The sequence below is a fragment of the Thunnus thynnus genome, chromosome 8, assembly GCF_963924715.1.
Source record: "Thunnus thynnus chromosome 8, fThuThy2.1, whole genome shotgun sequence".
Classification (NCBI taxonomy): Eukaryota; Metazoa; Chordata; class Actinopteri; order Scombriformes; family Scombridae; genus Thunnus; species Thunnus thynnus.
The window spans coordinates 12,931,369-12,950,411 of record NC_089524.1 but is presented as its reverse complement, the minus strand read 5'-3'; the positions used below and the strand labels follow the sequence as shown (position 1 = coordinate 12,950,411).

General features: G+C 39.3%; 2 protein-coding genes across 2 annotated transcripts; both read right to left on the bottom strand.

The window, feature by feature from the left end:
• Nucleotides 1-189: 189 nt before the first annotated feature.
• On the bottom strand, nucleotides 190-11,162 carry LOC137187594 (protein CIST1-like). Its single transcript, XM_067596610.1, has 4 exons — nucleotides 11,000-11,162; nucleotides 5,701-6,066; nucleotides 4,217-4,380; nucleotides 190-1,876 (listed from the first exon to the last, which is right to left on the bottom strand). The coding sequence occupies exons 1-4, from the start codon at nucleotides 11,058-11,060 to the stop codon at nucleotides 1,832-1,834; spliced, it is 636 nt and encodes a 211-aa protein (XP_067452711.1). The 5' UTR covers nucleotides 11,061-11,162; the 3' UTR covers nucleotides 190-1,831.
• Nucleotides 11,163-13,413: 2,251 nt separating this feature from the next.
• mpv17l2 (MPV17 mitochondrial inner membrane protein like 2) lies at nucleotides 13,414-18,772 on the bottom strand. Its single transcript, XM_067596609.1, has 5 exons — nucleotides 18,170-18,772; nucleotides 16,143-16,304; nucleotides 15,674-15,750; nucleotides 13,957-14,085; nucleotides 13,414-13,749 (listed from the first exon to the last, which is right to left on the bottom strand). Exons 1-5 carry the CDS (start codon nucleotides 18,357-18,359, stop codon nucleotides 13,651-13,653), a joined length of 657 nt encoding a protein of 218 aa, XP_067452710.1. The 5' UTR covers nucleotides 18,360-18,772; the 3' UTR covers nucleotides 13,414-13,650.
• Between the last annotated feature and the right edge of the window lie 271 nt (nucleotides 18,773-19,043).

The following is a 19,043-nucleotide window of genomic DNA, read 5'->3' as shown; positions in this document are numbered from 1 at the left end:
CGTGTCTCTGGAGCCTGAGTCATCTAACGTGCTAAACTGTGACAAGACATCAGACAGCAGTTTTGGGTGTGTGCTGGGTGGTTTCCCGATTACTGGCTGGTTTAAAGGTCGGCATAACATTAAGATGAGTAAATGATGACAGCAATGAAGATATGGGAAAAAATAAAATACAATAAATTCAATACAATATTTTGGGGAAATCTTAATTTTATTGTATTTAAAACATTTAAACAATTATGCACTTTACGTCAGTCTGAAGTTGTTTAATTCACACAGAAGAGGTCATATGATGATCATCCAGATTTTTTAAACCATGAATGAACAAAATAAAAAGGGGCAACAAAAGTGACTTTACATTGTCCACTGAGTGTAAACACATTGGACTGTAGCAAAATTACATTGCCAATATAATATCAATGTTATCTAGTCAGAATATCCTTGATTAGCAGTCAGCTGTGTGTCTTTCAGTCATTGGATCAATTGGAGATGTTGGATGACCGGGGTTTGATGGAGTTCATGTTGAAATAAATGGACCAGAGCAGCTTTATCACATCATAGGGAAGACTTGTGTGTCAAAACTGTACAGAGTGAAAACTACGTTGACTCTGCTATGATTAAAATGTGGTGAACTGCAATGATTTCTCAGGTTTCTGCCGACTATAGTGTCAGGTCTGCAAACATTTATAAAAGGCAGAGTTCATTGGCTGAGATTAAATACCTCAGAGGAGCTAAAAAAGCAGAGAAGGAAAACTGGCAAAATATGAGTTGTTTTTTTTTTCAAAAGGTCGAGTCTGACGAGTTTTAACCTGCAAGGCAAATACGACCATTTAAAACTGTACCGTTGGCTTTAATAATAGCAGTATGTCTAAATCCTCCATATATAACCCTTCTCCACTTTTTATCTCTTTCCTTTGTTACATGGCTGTTTAATATTTCTTGGCGAGAACAACTCTATGAACATTTGTTTTTGTCTCTTTCCACTGAAATTAAACTCAAATAATGAGACTGTTTCTGCCTCTGAAAACTGTTTGTAGAACTAAAACTGTTGAAGTCTCGAGCCGGCAACAAGCAGTGGAAGAAGAGCCAGCCTGTCCAACTATCTGCTCATCAAAACTTCAATCATATTGATTATGAACTTAAAATAAAGACAGGTTTTTTTCATTTTCAAGAGTTCAGTCTATAGACTTCCAGTTTTTTTACAGTACATTCCTTCTATTTGCTTCTTGATGTGTTTCTTTAGTTTTTTAATTTAGCAAATCCAGCTTGTGTTGCCAAGGAAGATGTTATTAATACGTCATATTCCACATTTACTTGTACTTTCCAATTAAAGTTGTTTCTTTGTGCAACAGATAACATTAATTTTACATACAGATCTGCAAGTATGCTTACTATACATCCATTACATATATACATACTATACTCTTGTCAGTAATATCACTTGTTTGAGTGCAATCATGAATTTTAAAGTGCTTATGAGGACATTCAGTACATCTGGTCGATTTGGGAAACGTGACATTTATATTTTTACCTTTTAAGCATCAGGCTCAAAAGAAACTTTAGAGGACAAGTTAGTGCAAAAGTTGATTGAGCTTTAGAGCCTTAATCAGCAAAATTACAAGCAGCCAACTAAGCAGGTCAAAGGTCAAAGCAGAGGCAGAAATATCCCACTGTCACTGAAAAGGGACGATAGAGGTGCTAAATGAAGAAGTAAGAATCTGAAAGGGGAAACAAGAACTTTTCTTCTCCTGTGTTTGACGTTGGAGTCACTGCTGGTTTTTTATCCACAAGGGTCAGACTTGTGCCTCCTCCTGGACTCATGAAGTCCCCTCTGTCACTTTGAGTAATGAGCAAATGGAGACTCTTCATTCATTTTGCCCTGGAGAGATAAAAAGAACAACAAAAGTGATAAAAGACAAAAAAGTAATTTATTATACAATGCCTGTCTTTGCAGAGAGTCAGATGCTGCAGTGGCACATTTACAGCAAGAATGTATTTAATGTTTTTATTTGATTTCATCCGTTCTCTATTAAGGGTAACAGGAAGCGTAAGTCTTTGCCATCATACATTAGACAAATTTGATTAAATTTAACATTAAGAACCAACAACAAACAAACTGAGAGAAACTGCTGGAAGAGACAAAAAATGTGTTTATGGCTTTCAAATGTCAACTTGTTGAATGTTAAAATGGTGACCAGAAGACAAATTTGATTCTTGTTGCAGCAGCGACACAAGCAGGGAAAACGAAATATTTCACAAGATACACAAAATAAAACTACCTTAGCTTTTTCTTTGTTTTGGAGGACACAAATCATTTTTATTTGCTTTCATTTTTTAAAATACCCCCCCCCCCCCCCCCCCCCCCCCCCCTCTTCTTTCCGTACTTACTCAGAAAGAAAACTAACTTAACAACTTAACCACAATAACTCACCAACAAACACAAACATCGGCTGTAACATGCACTTTTTCCGGTCTCATCACCCACCAAACAAAACCTTATTATCAGACCTGCTCTAATATTCCAGTCCCTCACCCGTGTTTTTAAATGCAATTGTTCTATCATTTATGAAACCTGCGAGTTATCTGCTCATCATCACCTGCTCAGTTTGCAAAATCTGCTGTTAGTACCCACATATTGTTGGCATGTACTGTGCATGCTGCAGTGTACTGCATGTCCATATGTAGAACGCTCTGTTGTAATATCTTAAAGCTTTTTACAGCAGCTACAGCCGTGCATGCAGCAATAAAGATTTATAGATAGCTGGTGACTGTAGTAATATTCTATATCATCACTTTTTGACACGTTGGAGCCCTGATGGTTGATTATACTGTCACCTGATAGGACACCTGAGGACTCCAGGACACTAATGAACTGCTAATAATGAGCATTCATTTCTGAAGAAAGTGCTTAGTCACAACACTCTCACCACACCACACTCTGTCCTACTTCTGAGACTTTTTCTCACACTGAGAATCCAGTCAGGCTTCCTGTTTACGTAAAAGAATGAGCAGCAAACCACTGCCTTCAGTGCTGAAGGGAAGTGACACATGACGGTTGTGTGTGTGTGTTTTAAATGCCAGCCTTCATCCACTGCCATGCTTGAAAGTTCAATTCCCTGTGAAGCTCATCAGGTAGAGCAAGAGTCACAGTTTGGTCAGATTTGATTATATTCTGCTGTGGATACATCACAGTCCCCAGTCCAGTGTCGGCCTCTGCTGGTGGGAATATCATGGATAAATCACACACAAGACAGGGCTAAAGATCACTAGACTCTTGTTATATCATTGATTATTGTGAATTTCAATTTTTTTGTATCTACAAACTCTGATCCTGGTCCTTAGTCTCGTTGTGTCCTTGGTGTTCATCACTGTAGGAGCTGATATGTGAAGCTAAATGTGGTTGCAATTGCAGGAAATCTTCAAGCGTTCCGGCAGTTTATACAAAATTCTACAAAAATGTGGCAAACAATTATAGAAAAATTGCATGACATACAAAAAAATAACACAAAACAAATCAGTAACTTTTTTCTGTCTCCTCCTATATTTATATAGTGGAATATCTTTTCATGATTTACAGTTGAAAAAACTCCTTATTTATCTTCACTGACCCTTTATGCAGCCCCTCAGTTCAGCCTCTGTTTGTAAAGCTCCTGACTCTTTAAGGCCCCCCTCCCAATGTTCTGATTGGCCAGCTTGGCAGCTTCTGCCGACTGTGGAGGCTACGTCAACAAACCATGAAACAAACTAAAGTAGTAGGATTTGACCACTTTTTCTCATTCTTTAATTGAAATGTCAACTTCTCAAATACATCGTTACATGTTTGAGGCGGAATCTGATCTGAAATATGAGAGTGGACGATGCAAACAACACGTGGAGAAACCTTAGCAACAACCTTAGCAACCAAGGCTACGCAACGGACAGCCATTTATGAGCATGCATGACGAGCCGACGTCAGCTCATTGACAAGGTAGAAAAAAACCTGTTGCACGCGAAGTGTTCAGGGCAGGTTGAAGCCCTGGCTTTTGACTCACAGGGAGCATTTCTACATACGTTAACAACAAGTTTTGGAACTTTGACCACAGATTTAACATTTAACATAACAGCAGATAAATAACAGAAAACCAGAAAGAGCATAATATGTCCCTTGTAAAGTCTAGAAATGGGCATGGTGTGTGAGGCACTCTGGGTAAAAACATCAGCTTCATGTTTTCTAGCTCACCATCGGCACATCTTCAAGCCTCTCGAAGTTGGACCTCCGTGATTGGGTACATTTCACCATGGCCACCACCAGCACAAGGATGAGAACGATGCAGAAGATGCAGATGACGGCAACGAGACCGGGATTTTCCACCAAGTCGCCTTTTTCCCACTCATGTGGAAGAGCTGAGGGTGACACAAACAAAAACTTTACCTTCCTACATAATCAACAAACTGGATGAACTACATTTTGCCTTTCAGAAAAGATCAGTCTTGCAGAAGAAAGAAGGTGCAACTTTTCTTGCTGGAGGAACTCAAAAAAGTGAAAAGTATATTACAACCAAGGGGAAATTTACACAATTGACACAGCAGTTTGTTTCAGCTGAATATTTTGTTGCTATAGCAACCTCCTCTGGCATAATTTCATAGCAGTTGCTGTTTAACTGTTAGCTTACATCTCATCAGATCTGTGACCATCTTTTATACTAACATGCCCTTGTTGGAGTATTGTCTGTTTATTATCTTCTTGTTTTAGCTGTTAAGTGATTGTTTGTGTGTGTATTGTCATGCTGCCCCATCAACACTTCAGCAGTTAAACCCTCTGTATCACAGTGCAGTTCACACTAATGTTGGCAGAACTGGTTTCAGGTACTTTGCACCTTTTCAATACAATGAACTGCAAACTGCCCTCAAACTTGAGTCTTACATTCCTCTTGGAGATTTTCAAGCTTTATTGTCTGATGTTTTTTTATGTTTCTTGTAACTGTTTTTATTGATTCCTTGTTAATTGTGTAGTTGTATTGTTTCTGTCTGCTGATTGTGTTCTTGTCTTATGAATGTGTCTTGTTCTCAGGTCTCTCTTGGAAAAGAGATCTTAATCTCAATGAGACTCCCTCTTTAAATAAAGATTAAATTTAGCCAAGTAGAATGATAATTGAATCCCCTTTCTTTTTTACTCTTCTCATTCATCTTTACAATACCTTTATGATGTTTTATCATTTCCTGATTTGAGATCACTATCATAAAATGTGCTTTCCAATACTGTTTTCAGTTTCATATTTGCTTTCAGAAAAAACTTTTATTGGAAATGTGCATAACTTGCTGCATGCCACACCTACACGAAACACAAAACACGAAACACACTCTCTTCTCATGAGATTATAGACAGAACAGACAGCTTGTTTTGAAGTCTGGTGGCCAATTTGAAGATCTTCTGCCCCCTAGTTGCCAAAAATCAATGATTGCAGCTTTAAAGTAAATATGTAAACTGCAGCCTGTGAGATACACAGAAATGAAACTCAGCTCAAACACAGCTCAAGCACCATTTCACTGTAAATTAAACTTTATCTGCAGTGTTTAGTGTTAAGAAAAGCTTTATGTACAGATTCATTCATTTTATTGTAAGTTATCAACTGTCATGTTTTAGAGATTTTAGATGCTGCACTTTTATTCTTTGATCTGTGATTCAGAATAGAAATAAACCCTCAGCCCCAGCAGTGGTCTGACCTTGGCTGGTTGCGTTTACGGTGGTGGTTGCAGTGACGTTGGGTGATGCAGAGGCTGCTGGGACTGTTGATCTGTGGGAAACTGTCTCGTTGGACGTCTGGTTGGTGGTTGTCGTCTGAGGAAGGGGGCTGGGATGTGTTACCGCAGTCCCGTTTGATGTTTGTAGGGAAGTGGAGGGTGGAGGTGTTGATGACACTTTATCTGAAGTAACTTCAGTGGAAATTTGGTGAGTTGTTGGTGGTTGCGTGTGTGTGATGTCAGAGGTTTTCACTCTTGATGAATTGGTATCATTTTTCCAAACCACACTGGTGAGGTGTTTAGCACTTGTGGTTATCTCTGTCACCTGTGTAGTCGTAGAGGAATTATCTATAAAAGAACAAACAGCATTAAAATCTATAAACAGCACCCACAGCTGATCAAGATAAATCTGCTGGAGAGTCTGTAGGCTTTTTAAAGGTAGAAAACAAAAGTAATATTATTAACTTAAAGTGTAGCTGGGAATCATGGGCTCATCTCCACTTTAGAGTAAATGTATTTGTTCACGACAAACCACACAGTACTGAACTTGGTCAAGACAGCTACAGCTGATAAAATCTGCCACCAACTGATGACATTTCAAAACCGACGGTGCAGCTAGAAATGAGAAGTCTACTTTCATCTACCACTATCTGAGTGAGGCGTCGACTGTTTCAGCTATTACTAAGAATTTCGAGTGGTAAATCTGCCATCGTCATCATTTAGCTACATACATGCGTTGTGCCAGAACGTAAAGCTTGATATGAATAGCAACTGTATCTAAGTAGGGATGATTAGCAAAGTTAAGGATAAAACACAGCCCAAAAGTTAATCTATAATGATGTCTATCGATCAAAAATACATAAATTCATCAGAGGCTATAATTCGAGTTTTTGGATCCTGATAGTATTTAAAGGTCAAAGTTTTAATCCACAGTAGATCACTGAGGTGTACAATTTAGATGCAGTCAGAAACATTTTGGCTTGCTCCAGTTGGTTTCAGATTATACAATTATGTGTTTTTTAGGTACATTTTGTTCGAGATTTTGCAGATTTAATCCAAATCTGTTGTTTGTTTTCTATGGAGCCCAGGAAAGGCCACAGAGAAAAAAAATACCAAATGTGTGTTCTCAATTTAATAATTCATGCTCTCAATTTAACAGATTTCACCCTCATGCCATTCTCTCATCCACCGTACACCCTCACCATGGATCTGCTTGGATTTAATAACGTTTTATTTTGATCTTGCACTAAGATATGTGGATATACTTTAAGCACAACACTGTGTTATCTCTGAGAGCCCTTATAATATTAGGGATAACAGACTTTTTCTCCATAAACACTTAAATGCTCCTGCGGATGTCATTCAGTTCATAAAAACTCAGCTTCAGGGTTGTAGACTTGGATGTATTATCCATCCATCTATTTTCCATCCTGCTGCTTATCCTCTAGAGCATTGGTAGGCAAATAGCAGCCGTGGGCCAAATCCGGCCCTCCAACAAAAACATTTGGCTCTGTAACAAAAGCTGAAGTTTTCCCTCCTATAGCTGACATCAAATCTTCAACATGACTCTTCATAAATCTACAGTAGATGAAGATGTGAACACAAGGCTTGTATAAATCCCAATAAGTATGACCTTGTAACATCTCATTAACTTACCAGATGAATAACACAGGTAAATGATAATTTGGCCAATCTGATCAGAAAAGATTTGTGTCAATAACAATATTTTGAAGTCATGAAGAGGCCCACTGTTTATTATGTATGGATATGGGTTTTTATTCAAGAATATATTTATCAAATTTTTCATATACGACACAGAACAAAACAGCTCAGACAGGGCATGACGAATAAAATGAGTAGGTAAGAATAAGAAATAAAAGTAAAAACAGTGGCTATTATATCCATCCCCAACCCTCTCCATCCCCTACAACAGAGAAAAGCAACATCAAGTAAATAAATATACAAACAAAAGTTACAGGAAAACTGGCTTTGCAGTAAAAGAACGTACAGAAACAGGCTAAGCTAGTTTAGGAAACCCTTTCTGATATGGAAGATGACGGTGTAGGTCCAAAATATTCTAAGTAAAGGTACCAAACTTTATAGAAAGCGTCCACTGAGGAGTGAAGCATACATGAGATGTATTCATTGGGGATACACTCCATTATAAGATTGTGCCTTGAAGTTTTTGTTGGAGCAACATCCTTGATCCAAAAGAACAAAACATTCTTCCTAACAGCAAAAGTCAATAAATTAAATAACCTCTTGTGTTTGATATTTATAATATGACCATCTGGAAGACCAAGTAGGAGGCACATAGGGTCTACCTCCATTGTAACACCAAAAATAACACACAATTCATCCATAATACCAAACCAAGAGCTTTGTGGCTTTACATATGAACAGAAACAGTGAATGTAGCAGAGTGGAGACGCATCAGCATCCTTTTTTTTTTTAGAACAGGTGTGATATGTGTGCAATGTACAATTCCGAACTGAGTAGATTTGGTTTGATTACAGATAGATATTTCCATAGCATGTATCGGTCCTTCCTGCCAGTCTAGGTCGTCAATAGAGATGCCCAAGTCTCTCTCCAAGGCTTGCTTCGTAGCTTGGGAAGTTAGAGACGAGTTGGAAATTAGGGATCTATAAAATACACTAATGCGTTTCTTGGATACTTGTGAAGACAAGGCCCTCTCTACATGTGAGGTGGCACTATTGGTTGTTAAAGTGGTATCTTTAGTGATGAAGTGTCTGATTTATAAGTATCTAAAAAATTCACATTTCTGTGAGCCAGATCACTGCTGTAGCTACTGAAAGTATAGTAAAGTCTAGATCCCCTGGCTCTGTTCTGGTCTTGACAGCCTGGCAGAAAGTCTGGGTCATCCAGAATAGGAGTAAGAGTGGATGTTAACTGAGCATGACTGTTTTGTCAAGTTCACCATTACACTTTGAACCCTCAACCTTTAAGGATGACAAGGCCTTAAAGGGGACATATTATGCTTTTGTGATCTTCTGTTATTTATATACTGTTATGATGTTGGATATCTACTGTATGTTCAACATGATCAAAGTTCCAAAACTTGAGGTGAAGGTATGTAGAAATGTTTCCTGCAAGTCAAAAGTCAGGGCCTCAACCTGCTCTGAATGCTTCGTTTCTGACATTTCTTTCTACACACATGCCCATAAACAGCTGCCCATTGTGTAGCCTTGGTTGCTAAGGTTGTTCCAGTGTGTTTTTTGTCCACTCTCATATTACGGATGTATTTGAGAAGTTGACATTTCGAGTAAAGAATGAGAAGAAGTAGTGAAATCCTACTGCTATAGTGTGTTGCATGGTTTGTTGACAAAGCCTCTGGAGCCAGTGGATGTGTCCTGAGGGGCAGCTTACAAGAACTGGCCAATCAGAACAGAGTGGACTCATCGGGAGGGGGGCCTTAAAGAGACAGGAGCTAAGGCAGCCTGTTTCAGACGGAGGCTGGACTGCATAAAGGGTTAGTAAAGATAAAAAAGGAGTTTTTTGGCTGGAACAGCCACGGACCAGCCCTATATAGGTGGTTGTCCCTGGGTGAGTGAGTGATGAAGTTACACTATTGGTTGGCCAGACGAGTAGAGGAGTTTCCCCATTGGCCGTTGCTCTTTCAAAATGAATGGGCGTGAGATGATGGAAGTGGAAGACAGCAGCAGAATGCAGAGCGACTGTGTTTCTGCTCCGAGCTCTGACACTCTCAGCTCCGGTGTTAAATGCAGTGAAGTCGGCTAAACTCCTGTTTAAACAGACATATACCAGTGTCTCTGCCGTCTCCTCCTCTACCAGCTGGCAGCGCTGTCAGCAGTTGGCAGGAGAGACGCGAGGAGAAGCTTTTTGTTTCTTTTGACGGTTTAACATCACAAATGATGAACAACAGCAGTAAAACACGAGTCTTGCAGGTAAAACATGTGACTCATGTAGCTGTTATATCAGTTTAGTGCAGGTTGCTGCTCTGCAGTCGCGTTTGTTTTGACTGTAACTGCGGTAATTGGGCGAAAAGATAAGCTTCCTGAATTGGCAACCAATGCTGTCAAAACTTTCAGTTACAATTTCCACTGCAGCCCCTCATGCAAGGTGCATAGAGGCATGAGGGACATCCACAGATAGAAACTGATGAAAGAGCTAATTAGAATAGTTAGAATAAGAAATAAAATAAATTCTCTTTCAAATCAAACATCCCAAGATATGAGTGCATTTATAACCGTTTCTCTTTTTACTCAAACGAAGCTTCACCGTGGCATGTGATGCTACTTCAGTACATTTTAACAACAAATATTACTGGAACCACTACAGAAAATTGCAGATGAACATTGAATATCCAGGAATTCACATTATAGACACTGACTATCCCTGTAACAAACTGGCCACAATTTGACACATTGATTATACACAGTGCAGCCATAATCATGCAAAGATACACCAATAGATATACCATTAAAATATAGACCCGTAAATGTGCATAATATCTCCCCTTTAAAGTGTTCCAAATAAAATCTAATCTATCAAAACAACATATAAATCTGAACATTTACAGTTCCATTAAAACTGTCAAACTCAGATCATTTAATATGATCAGAAGCTCCAGAACAGTTAATGGAGCTCGGAGTGAGATCGTTTTGTCATGTTTCGTCTCTCCTTTTTGTGTCATTAAGACAGTTGAACTTGAGGATCAGATGAGGCTGTTGACTCTGCGGCGTGTTTAATGAAGCAAAAATAACAGTCTGCAGATAGACAGCAGATGGTCAGCTGGCATTGTGAACATGCACTGAGCATAAAAATGTTTGTAGAAGTAGTAGACGCCACCGTAGGTTCAACTCAGGATCAGTTCCGCAGATCAAATATTTGTTAACACCCAGGTGTGACCTTCCCATTTACTTTAACTTCATCTCCAGTTTACTAGAAGCATATTTCACTTTGACACGACACGACAAACTTATTTTACAGTAACACATACATTTATTGCCTGAATATAAAGGCTTCTGTGTTACTACGAGGCTGCATGTTTTCTAACTTTTAATGTCTCTGATGCCAATATTGCTGTTTTACATGTAAAAAATTGGAGTAAATACAATATTTTCCTGTGTAGTGAGAGAAAACAGCTGCACCAAACGACTTCAGTGAAACCTGCTGAATCTCCCTCTCATAGCAGGAAGTTTCCTGTTTGCATAACTTTGCATCTTTAAAGATCTTTTAGGCAAATTCTCAAACAAACGTTTAACAGTTTAACAGGTAAAAATGTGAAAAGATGACTTACTCGTACAGACTGTCACTGCAAACAGGGACATCAGCACAGTGAGATGCATCGCTGCAGGCATGTTGAGAAAGGAAAGGGCTGGCGGTCATATCATCAAACTTAACACACACACACACACACACACACACACCACACACACACAAACTACATCCTTAACAGCAGGATGTGTTGAATGGCTGAGGAGGAGTGCTCTAAAGGTCTGGTCATTGCATATCAAATCCCTGAAGCTGTTTGGTCAATGTTTGAACACTCTATTTGCCTATAGCTCCGTCCCTGCAACTGTTAATAAGCAGCTTCAGGCAGAGATGGTTTTATTTCTAAACCGACTACAATAAATTAAAGTGATATTAATGTTCTGCTCTAAACTGTACGAATTCCAAACTGTGCACTGCTTTAATATCTTATTTATTTGCAGTCATTTTTATCCTCTTGTTCAATCTGTATTTTTATCTCCTATTTTTACATTTGTAATACGATTTGTCTTCTTTTATCATCTTGTGTTTGTCTCATCTTAATGCCTTTTTTATGTCTTCTGTAAAACCACTTTGAACTGCCTTGTTGTTGAAAGATGTTGCACAAATAAACTTGCCTTTAAAAGTTAAGATTATCATTATATATGTATCATTATAATTTGTATAATCATACGGAGTAATTATCTCAAACTATAACGTTTCTCTTGCAACATTGGACGGGCATAAATACTTGCAATGATAACACAAATTCTAAGCTAAGATGAGTTTCTTGGGTCTCAAACTTTCCTGTTATTTCCGTGTCACACTGTGAGCCATTAAGTGCAAAGAACTGAACGTCCTCCCTGTGTAAAGAGAATCAAGCTTGTACAAATAAGCATATCAGAAAATGATTTTAGAGTAGAAGAAAAAAAGACTTCCTGGATGGTTTCTCACTTTCCTGATGCAATCTTTATCGCAGACATGAAGTGTTTCGCAGTTTGTAACATCTGTATTTAAAGATTCTACAATGTGCGTAACAAATGTGATTTTCATAAAGATGAAGAGTCATAAATATGTATTTATTCTCCACTTGTCCAAACTTCTGGGGAAAAATTGCAGACTTGTGAAGAAAATGTGTAATTAGGATACAAGGTACTGAAAGAACGTCATCACATACTTTGAAAACAGAATTTCTGTTAAATTTGATTATATTATTTGACAATTTTCAAGTCATTTAATTTTCTCATTTCCAAATTGATAAAACAATAAAACAAATACAGCATTCAGAATTATTTGAAGATCTCTAGATGTATGCTTATTTTTCAATACTTTACACACATTGCAATGCTGATGATATATTTTATGGAGACAACTGGCAGATCATATTTATTGTAAATCTATTATGATATGAACACAGTAGCAGCGCCACAGATGTCAATAAAATAACAAAGATATCTAGTGTGTCACAGATTTCTACTTTCAGGTTGACACCGTTTAGTGCAGTTATTTTTTCCAAACATCACATAAACTAATTGATCCTCAAACCTGTCATAACTAAATATACTTTCACATTTATAAATAATCTGCTGGAAATATACATTAGGTTACATTTACAGTCACTAGTGTAAAACTACTGCGCAGAAATAAACTTAATTCACATCTGCAGTCAGGAATCAAATTCATACCTGCAGTTAAGGACTCTTGGATATGATAAAAATATAAAAAATCTTATATTTTACAACAATCACTTAGCAGATTTTCATTGAGCAGATAATCACAATCATGCGATAATTTTTATAGGTATCTTAAAAGGGATAAGAAGCTAAACAACAGAAGTTATTTGGCATGAAAAGAGAGCGCAGCACTGGGCTCCATGTTAAGGCAAAGTTTTCACAGGTTAACACATAAAACACATCAGCTGATTAGTGAAGCTGTTTTCAGCAGAGATAAACTGAATGAGAAATCCCACAATAATGAAATTTAAGGAAACTTTTATCAGAGTTTTGGATGATAAATTGTCCGTTGCCATTATGGGATGGAGCTCGGAGTGGAGCTGCTGCTCCTCATCGAAAGAGGCCAGCTGAGGTGGTTTGGGCATCTGGTCAGGATGCCTCCTGGACGCCTCCCTCTGGAGGCGTAGGAGACCCCGGAGCAGACCCAGAACTCGCTGGAGGGACTACATATCTCTCCTGGCCTGGGAACGCCTTGGGATCCGCCTGGAAGAGCGTGAAGGCGTTGCGGGGAGAAAGATGTCTGGGTATCTTACTCAGTCTAATGCCACCGTGACCTGGTCCTGGATAAGCAGTGGAAAATGGATGGATGGATGGATGGATGGATGGCATTATGAGCATCCCTTTACAACCACTGTCAACTACTAAAATTTGGATTTGCCTTGCTGAATGTCTGGTTGCAGAGAGAGTTACACTCATAACTAGGTTGGGATTCAAACAACGTTCACAGTCATCAGCATGACAGGCAGTGAAACAGCTTTTAATCCCTGAATGCGTCTCCTACAGGAATGGACATCCTTCAGGCATAAATAAACAGACAAACTGGACAGGGACACGTTAAAACTTTACAAACATGAAGGGAAAAGTGTTCCAGCACTTCAACTTAAACATCCACAACTCCTCTGAGTTTGAACAGAAACATGCAGCAGTTTTAAACTTGAGCGAGGAGCAGTTTGTCGATACTCTGTTTCTAAGGTTTCTCCTCCAGAGGTTTGGACTGTGGCAGCGTTTCCTGCTGTACATCCACAGTACTGCTGTCTGATACCAGCTCAGAGGGCTGGCTGTCATCCTGTCAACACAACAGACACCAATACACACATCAATACAATCAATATCACTTCACTTTCTGTACTACAGAACAAGCAGACAACTGGTTTAAAAAATTATATGTATGTATGTATGTATTTTTCAGCATGTAAAGCTTACAGGATGTTGAAAAATTATCTGAGAAACATTGAGCAGAATGTCCCCATAATCTCCTGTGTAGCCAACTTACTCTGTGTTTGAGGTAGGAGAGGTAGGTGTCCCACCCTAAGGTGATAGTGTTGACGTACACAACGCGGTATTGGGGTGCGAGAAAGTAGAAGTTGATCATCTGAGCCGCAGGCCAAACGCACCAGTCCGCCTGCCAGCAAGAAACAACACAGATTAGCATAAACAAACCAGGAGAGATTACCCAGTGCAAATATTGTTGAAACTGTGGCAAGAGGAGAGAAGTCTGCTGTGTCTGCAGAGCAGGCTGGGAAATCAACACAGGCCACAAGCCAACCACTGGTCAACACTGGCTGTAACTGAGAGCTTGTATTTGCTCTAACACTCACTTTCAACTGGCCAGCACCTGAGCTTTCTGTTTTTCTAAATCTGACTGACAGAAGAAACAGCTGATTCAGAGGAAACCACCACTTTGAAGAAACTATTTTCCTTAACATAAACAAAGACACAGTAAGAGGACACAGTCTCCAAGGTCATTAATAAATACAGTTAACATTAATTAATGAAAAAGGAATTTTGCAGGTATTTAGTCACAAACCAACTGAACAAAACAAAATTTCGACCTGATGATGGTGCTAGAAGAAGCATTAAGCATTAACTGAGGGGGACATGAATATCTGTACTACATTTCATGGCAATTCACCAAATAGCTGTTGAGACATTTCACTCATTTCATGAGGCTGACCACAAGCCTCATGGTGGCGCTACAGAAAAAGTCAGGGGAAGCCATTACAATTCATCCTCTGGGGACCATGGATGTCTGTACAAAAGTTCATAGCAATCCATGAGATAATAGTTGAGATACTTCAGTCTGGACTAAAGTGGTGCATCGACTGACTGACACTGTCGTCCCTACAGCCACATTGCTAGTGTGGCTATAAAGGCTGGAAGTAGTAGCTACTCTGGACTGCAAAGTGTTTCAAGCTTGGTGCTCTTCCACAGACAGCATCAACAGTTTTATGCTGATGTGTCTCTAGAAAGAAGGAACAAGGAGGAGTGGACATAATGATTACATCATACCAAAGGCGTCAAATGTTTTATATTGACGGCTTTGTTGATTTATGTTTCAAAGGGAAAATTTGTTGACAGCGTGTCACAGCAAAGATAATAAGTGTTATAACTGCGGTTGAGCTGTCCTGGATTATTTTTTAGATAGCTGTTACTATAACCTGCTGATTTCTGACTTTGCATTAATGTATTTTATTTAGTTTAATGCCTTAGAGGACACATTAAAATTGCATCGGCAAAATCTGAGTTAAATTCATGTTACCAAGACAAATAAGCAGTGAAACCTACTGAGAGGGAGACAGTTAGTAGATCATTATTTGGGCATTTTACAGTTGCAGGAGAGGAGGGGGTGATGATTACTGCACCAAAAAGAGTGCAGTAAGAGGGTGCGTGTATGTGTTATGTGTTGTCCCTGCCGTTTGGACTCTCAGGGCACAGAATAACTGCACTGATGTGACCCTAAAATACAAAAGATAATGGGTGAGAGGGGAATGTAGTTCATCACATTTGGAAAGCTGAGCAAAACTGAATAAAGTCTGGACGTTCAGCTTTTTCTTTTTTTCAGGACCCGAGCACAGACAAGATAGTCAGGTTTGGTTTACAGTAACAAATGTAAAAACGCCCCAGAAGAACTTGTGATGTGATCATTTTATCACATGTGCATTTATCTGCTGCTCCAGATGTGCAGGTCAGACTCTGACATGTGCACTTACCACCAGAAATTCCCAGAACTTGCTTTTTAAGTCCAACCATCCATCGTATAAAGTGTTTCCCTCCATGACACTCATACCTGCAATAAACAGAGATGACAGTCAGTTGTGCGTCAGCGCCACGCTTCATCTAAACCAACCTCAGATAAGGTCAGAGGCTGGACAAGTGTCCAACTCTTATAAAACACGAATGACGGTCACAAACAAAACGACAGTCAAATCCAAACTGTTTATCACAGTTGACCTTTGAACAGTATCCACCTCTTATATTGACATAGACCGTCTTTTGTTTTACCCCACCCACGTCCTTAAGTCCAACCTTTGACTCTGTACACTCTGACTTATGTGTGAGTGTGTCATAGAGACACTGCTTATGTGCTTACACCCTGACAAATGTTGAGGTGTGTTTGTGTGCACTCAAGGAGGAAGTGGATTGGCTGCTTAGCACCAATAACTGTGAAATCCTTCTTACCTAAAAAATACCACAGCCCGAGTGCCGGCGAGGCGATCGCCTGGTCCGTCAGAACCTTCTTGATCACAGTGCTCATCGATTTTCCCACGAATGCTTTGTCCAGCCACTTGTACCAGACGTGCATCAATGGACCCAGAGAGCAGCCCACCACAAACATGTGGCCTTCAGGAGGAAATGAAAATGAGAAAAATTACGTTTTCTTGTTTGTGAGTTGGTCATAGAAAATTAAATGCTTTACACGATTCATCTTCAATATGCCATTATTCTTTCTTAAGAGATATAGAGGAGATTTTAGTATGCGATGTCTTGAAAGTTTTGGTTTAAACAGTATAAAACTTCCTATTGATTCATTGCTGCAGCCCATATTGAATTTATGGACATTTGTATTTTTGTGAACCTTCTTTATCATTTAAGAGGAGATACTGTACTTCATAAAACTATTCTGAAGATCTTATTGTAGTGTTTTTTGGATACTTTGACTTATAAGGTCACTTGATGGACTGCATATATACATATAAAGAAACTGAAAGAAACCCGCAACATCAACCTGAAGAAGAGAAGATGGCTGAAAAGATTTGGAAAATAAAGCATTGTATTTTGGAGAGGAGCAGTGCGATGTGTTTCTTTTAAAGAACTACTGAAAACTCACACCGTTCTGCTCCTCACTGTGTGAGTCGACTAAGTTAGAAAGGGAGTTGGTCACAGAACAAACGGTGACGGGATGAATCAGGACACTGACACAAAGCAGATCCTGTTTACTGCACAGCTCCTTCCCTAAATATAAGGGTTTGATAAAACACTAGATGATACTGTGAAGTATTGTTCACTAAAAAACTGAATTCTTGACTAAATCTATTTGCACCATTTGTTCAAATTCTGCTGAACATGAATCCAGGAAATTTCCCAGATGAAATTGTTTTACAGAGGTGGTAAAACACCCAGATCCTGATGCAGCTATTATATATATTATATTCTTCTTCACTATTAGGAATCTGATATCGTTCATATGACTAAATACTAAATAGGAAGGAACTACACAAGCCATCTTTTGAAGGGGGTGAAGATGAAGAGGAAATATCTTGTTTTACACAAAACAGTCTTTGTGAATCACGAACATGGGCTAAGTGTAGTAAATGCTCATACTGCTAATTTTATTTATAAACTTTTGCCTTATTTGAATTGTTAACATGGATTTTGATATATGTTTGCTGATGATTTTGTTTGTCTTGTTTTCTTGCCTATATATTTCTTTTTCTTTTAACATGTTTGAAATAAAAATTGAATAATTGAAATGAACCTTTACTTATTTTTATTTTTTAACAGAAACAATCAATTATTCATGTGACTTGAATGTTATCAATGCAAAATCTTAAAAGGAAAAGCAATGGTTGCATGAGAGAGGCACATACTACTGTAAGTTTTAGGCACTTTAGATGTTTAGATTCTTATCCATCATGCATTACCATCGGCGAGGCATCTGATCGGTCCTAAATTTATTCTGCAGCATGACAACAACCCCAAACATGCAGCCAGAGTCATAAAGAACTATCTCCACCTAAAAGAAGAACAAGGAGTCCTGCATCAAATGGTTTGGCCCCCACAGAGCCCTGATCTCAGCATTATCGGGTCAGTCTGGGATTACATGAAGAGACAGAAGCAGCTGAGACACCTAAATACATAGAAGAACTGTGGAAAGTCTCCAAGATGCAGGAACAACCGGCCTGCCAAGTACCTGAAAAACTGTATGCAGGTGTACTGAGGAGAACTGCTGCTGTTTTAAAGGCAAAGCGTTTGTCTGTTTACTTAACTTTGCATGAAATTAATTGATAAGTGGTGTCTTGTAATCTCATGTGGGTTTGGCATGACACAGAAATAAAAAAATAAACTATAACAGCATCAGATACTGATTCCTCTCCGGTCATGAGTGGGACAAGGCACCAACACCTCCAGGGTTGCAGGTACCATTCCCACACTGTGATAAAGACGTCACCCCGTCTCCACCTACAGTAGCTCTGTCTCTGGCTCACCTGTTCTGCTCCAGTCCCGGACTCGGACCGGGTCCTTATAAGTCTCTCGGGTCTGCTGCAGGATGTCTCCCAACGCCAGCATACCTCCGCCGCTCAGAGTGTTGGTGAGCAGCAGGTATCGGCCTTGGAACAGCGGCCGCCAGCAGAACCGTATGCGGACCAGAAACTCTTTGCCCGCCCGGTGAAACATGATGTTTGGACCGTGAAGAGAGCGCTGTCATCTGCGGGAGACACAACCTCTAGGGCTCTCTCTGGAGGGGGTATTTAACAGACAAAAAAGTGTTTTAAGGTTCAAAGTTTCGATTCATTCAGCAACTGCTTGACCTGGTGTCACATAAGTGTCACCGGAGCTAAATTAAACCAGAAATAGCCGCCGGGCTGCACCGACTTTGTAGCCGGTAACAACAGCCTAAAGTGCCGTTTTCTCTGTGACACAACACAGGCGCTGGGATAAGTATCGACACACAAAAAAACATTAAATTTCACAATGATCTCTTTTCTTTCTGTCAGACAACACATGCAACAAACCAATGATAACAGGAAGGACAATCTGAGGCGGATTTAAGGAGGAAACAAATGCTTGAGCGCTGCCTGCTGGTCTGGAGGAACAAGCGCTTTAAAGACAGTTTCCATACAATCTACACAGAAGTACTTAGGGTTTACTGAAACCTGCAGTGCGGAACTTTTCCATATAAATGAATGCCCGTCACATTCAAGCCCTTGCCAAACGAGTTCACACAAATTAAGCTTATCACCGCCAGATAAATCTCTCTGTATTTCACAGTATACAGAGTTTTTAAATCTTATGTCAGGTGCGACATTCCCGCGCTGGCCGTTAATCGTGCGGCTCTTCTAGACTTTCCAAATGTTATCA

What these genes read in the sequence shown, in the direction of transcription:
- mpv17l2 (XM_067596609.1), bottom strand. Translation starts at nt 18,359, where the DNA reads ATGTTTCACCGGGCGGGCAAAGAGTTTCTGGTCCGCATACGGTTCTGC. An exon ending in CGGGCTGTGGTATTTTTTAG is followed by an intron (nt 15,751 to 16,142) that starts GTAAGAAGGATT and finishes TGTTTATTGCAG; the next exon opens with GTATGAGTGTCATGGAGGGA. An exon ending in AGTTCTGGGAATTTCTGGTG is followed by an intron (nt 14,086 to 15,673) that starts GTAAGTGCACAT and finishes TCTTGCTGGCAG; the next exon opens with GCGGACTGGTGCGTTTGGCC.
- LOC137187594 (XM_067596610.1), bottom strand. Translation starts at nt 11,060, where the DNA reads ATGCCTGCAGCGATGCATCTCACTGTGCTGATGTCCCTGTTTGCAGTG. An exon ending in TGCAGTGACAGTCTGTACGA is followed by an intron (nt 6,067 to 10,999) that starts GTAAGTCATCTT and finishes GTTCTTTTATAG; the next exon opens with ATAATTCCTCTACGACTACA. An exon ending in CGTAAACGCAACCAGCCAAG is followed by an intron (nt 4,381 to 5,700) that starts GTCAGACCACTG and finishes TGTCACCCTCAG; the next exon opens with CTCTTCCACATGAGTGGGAA.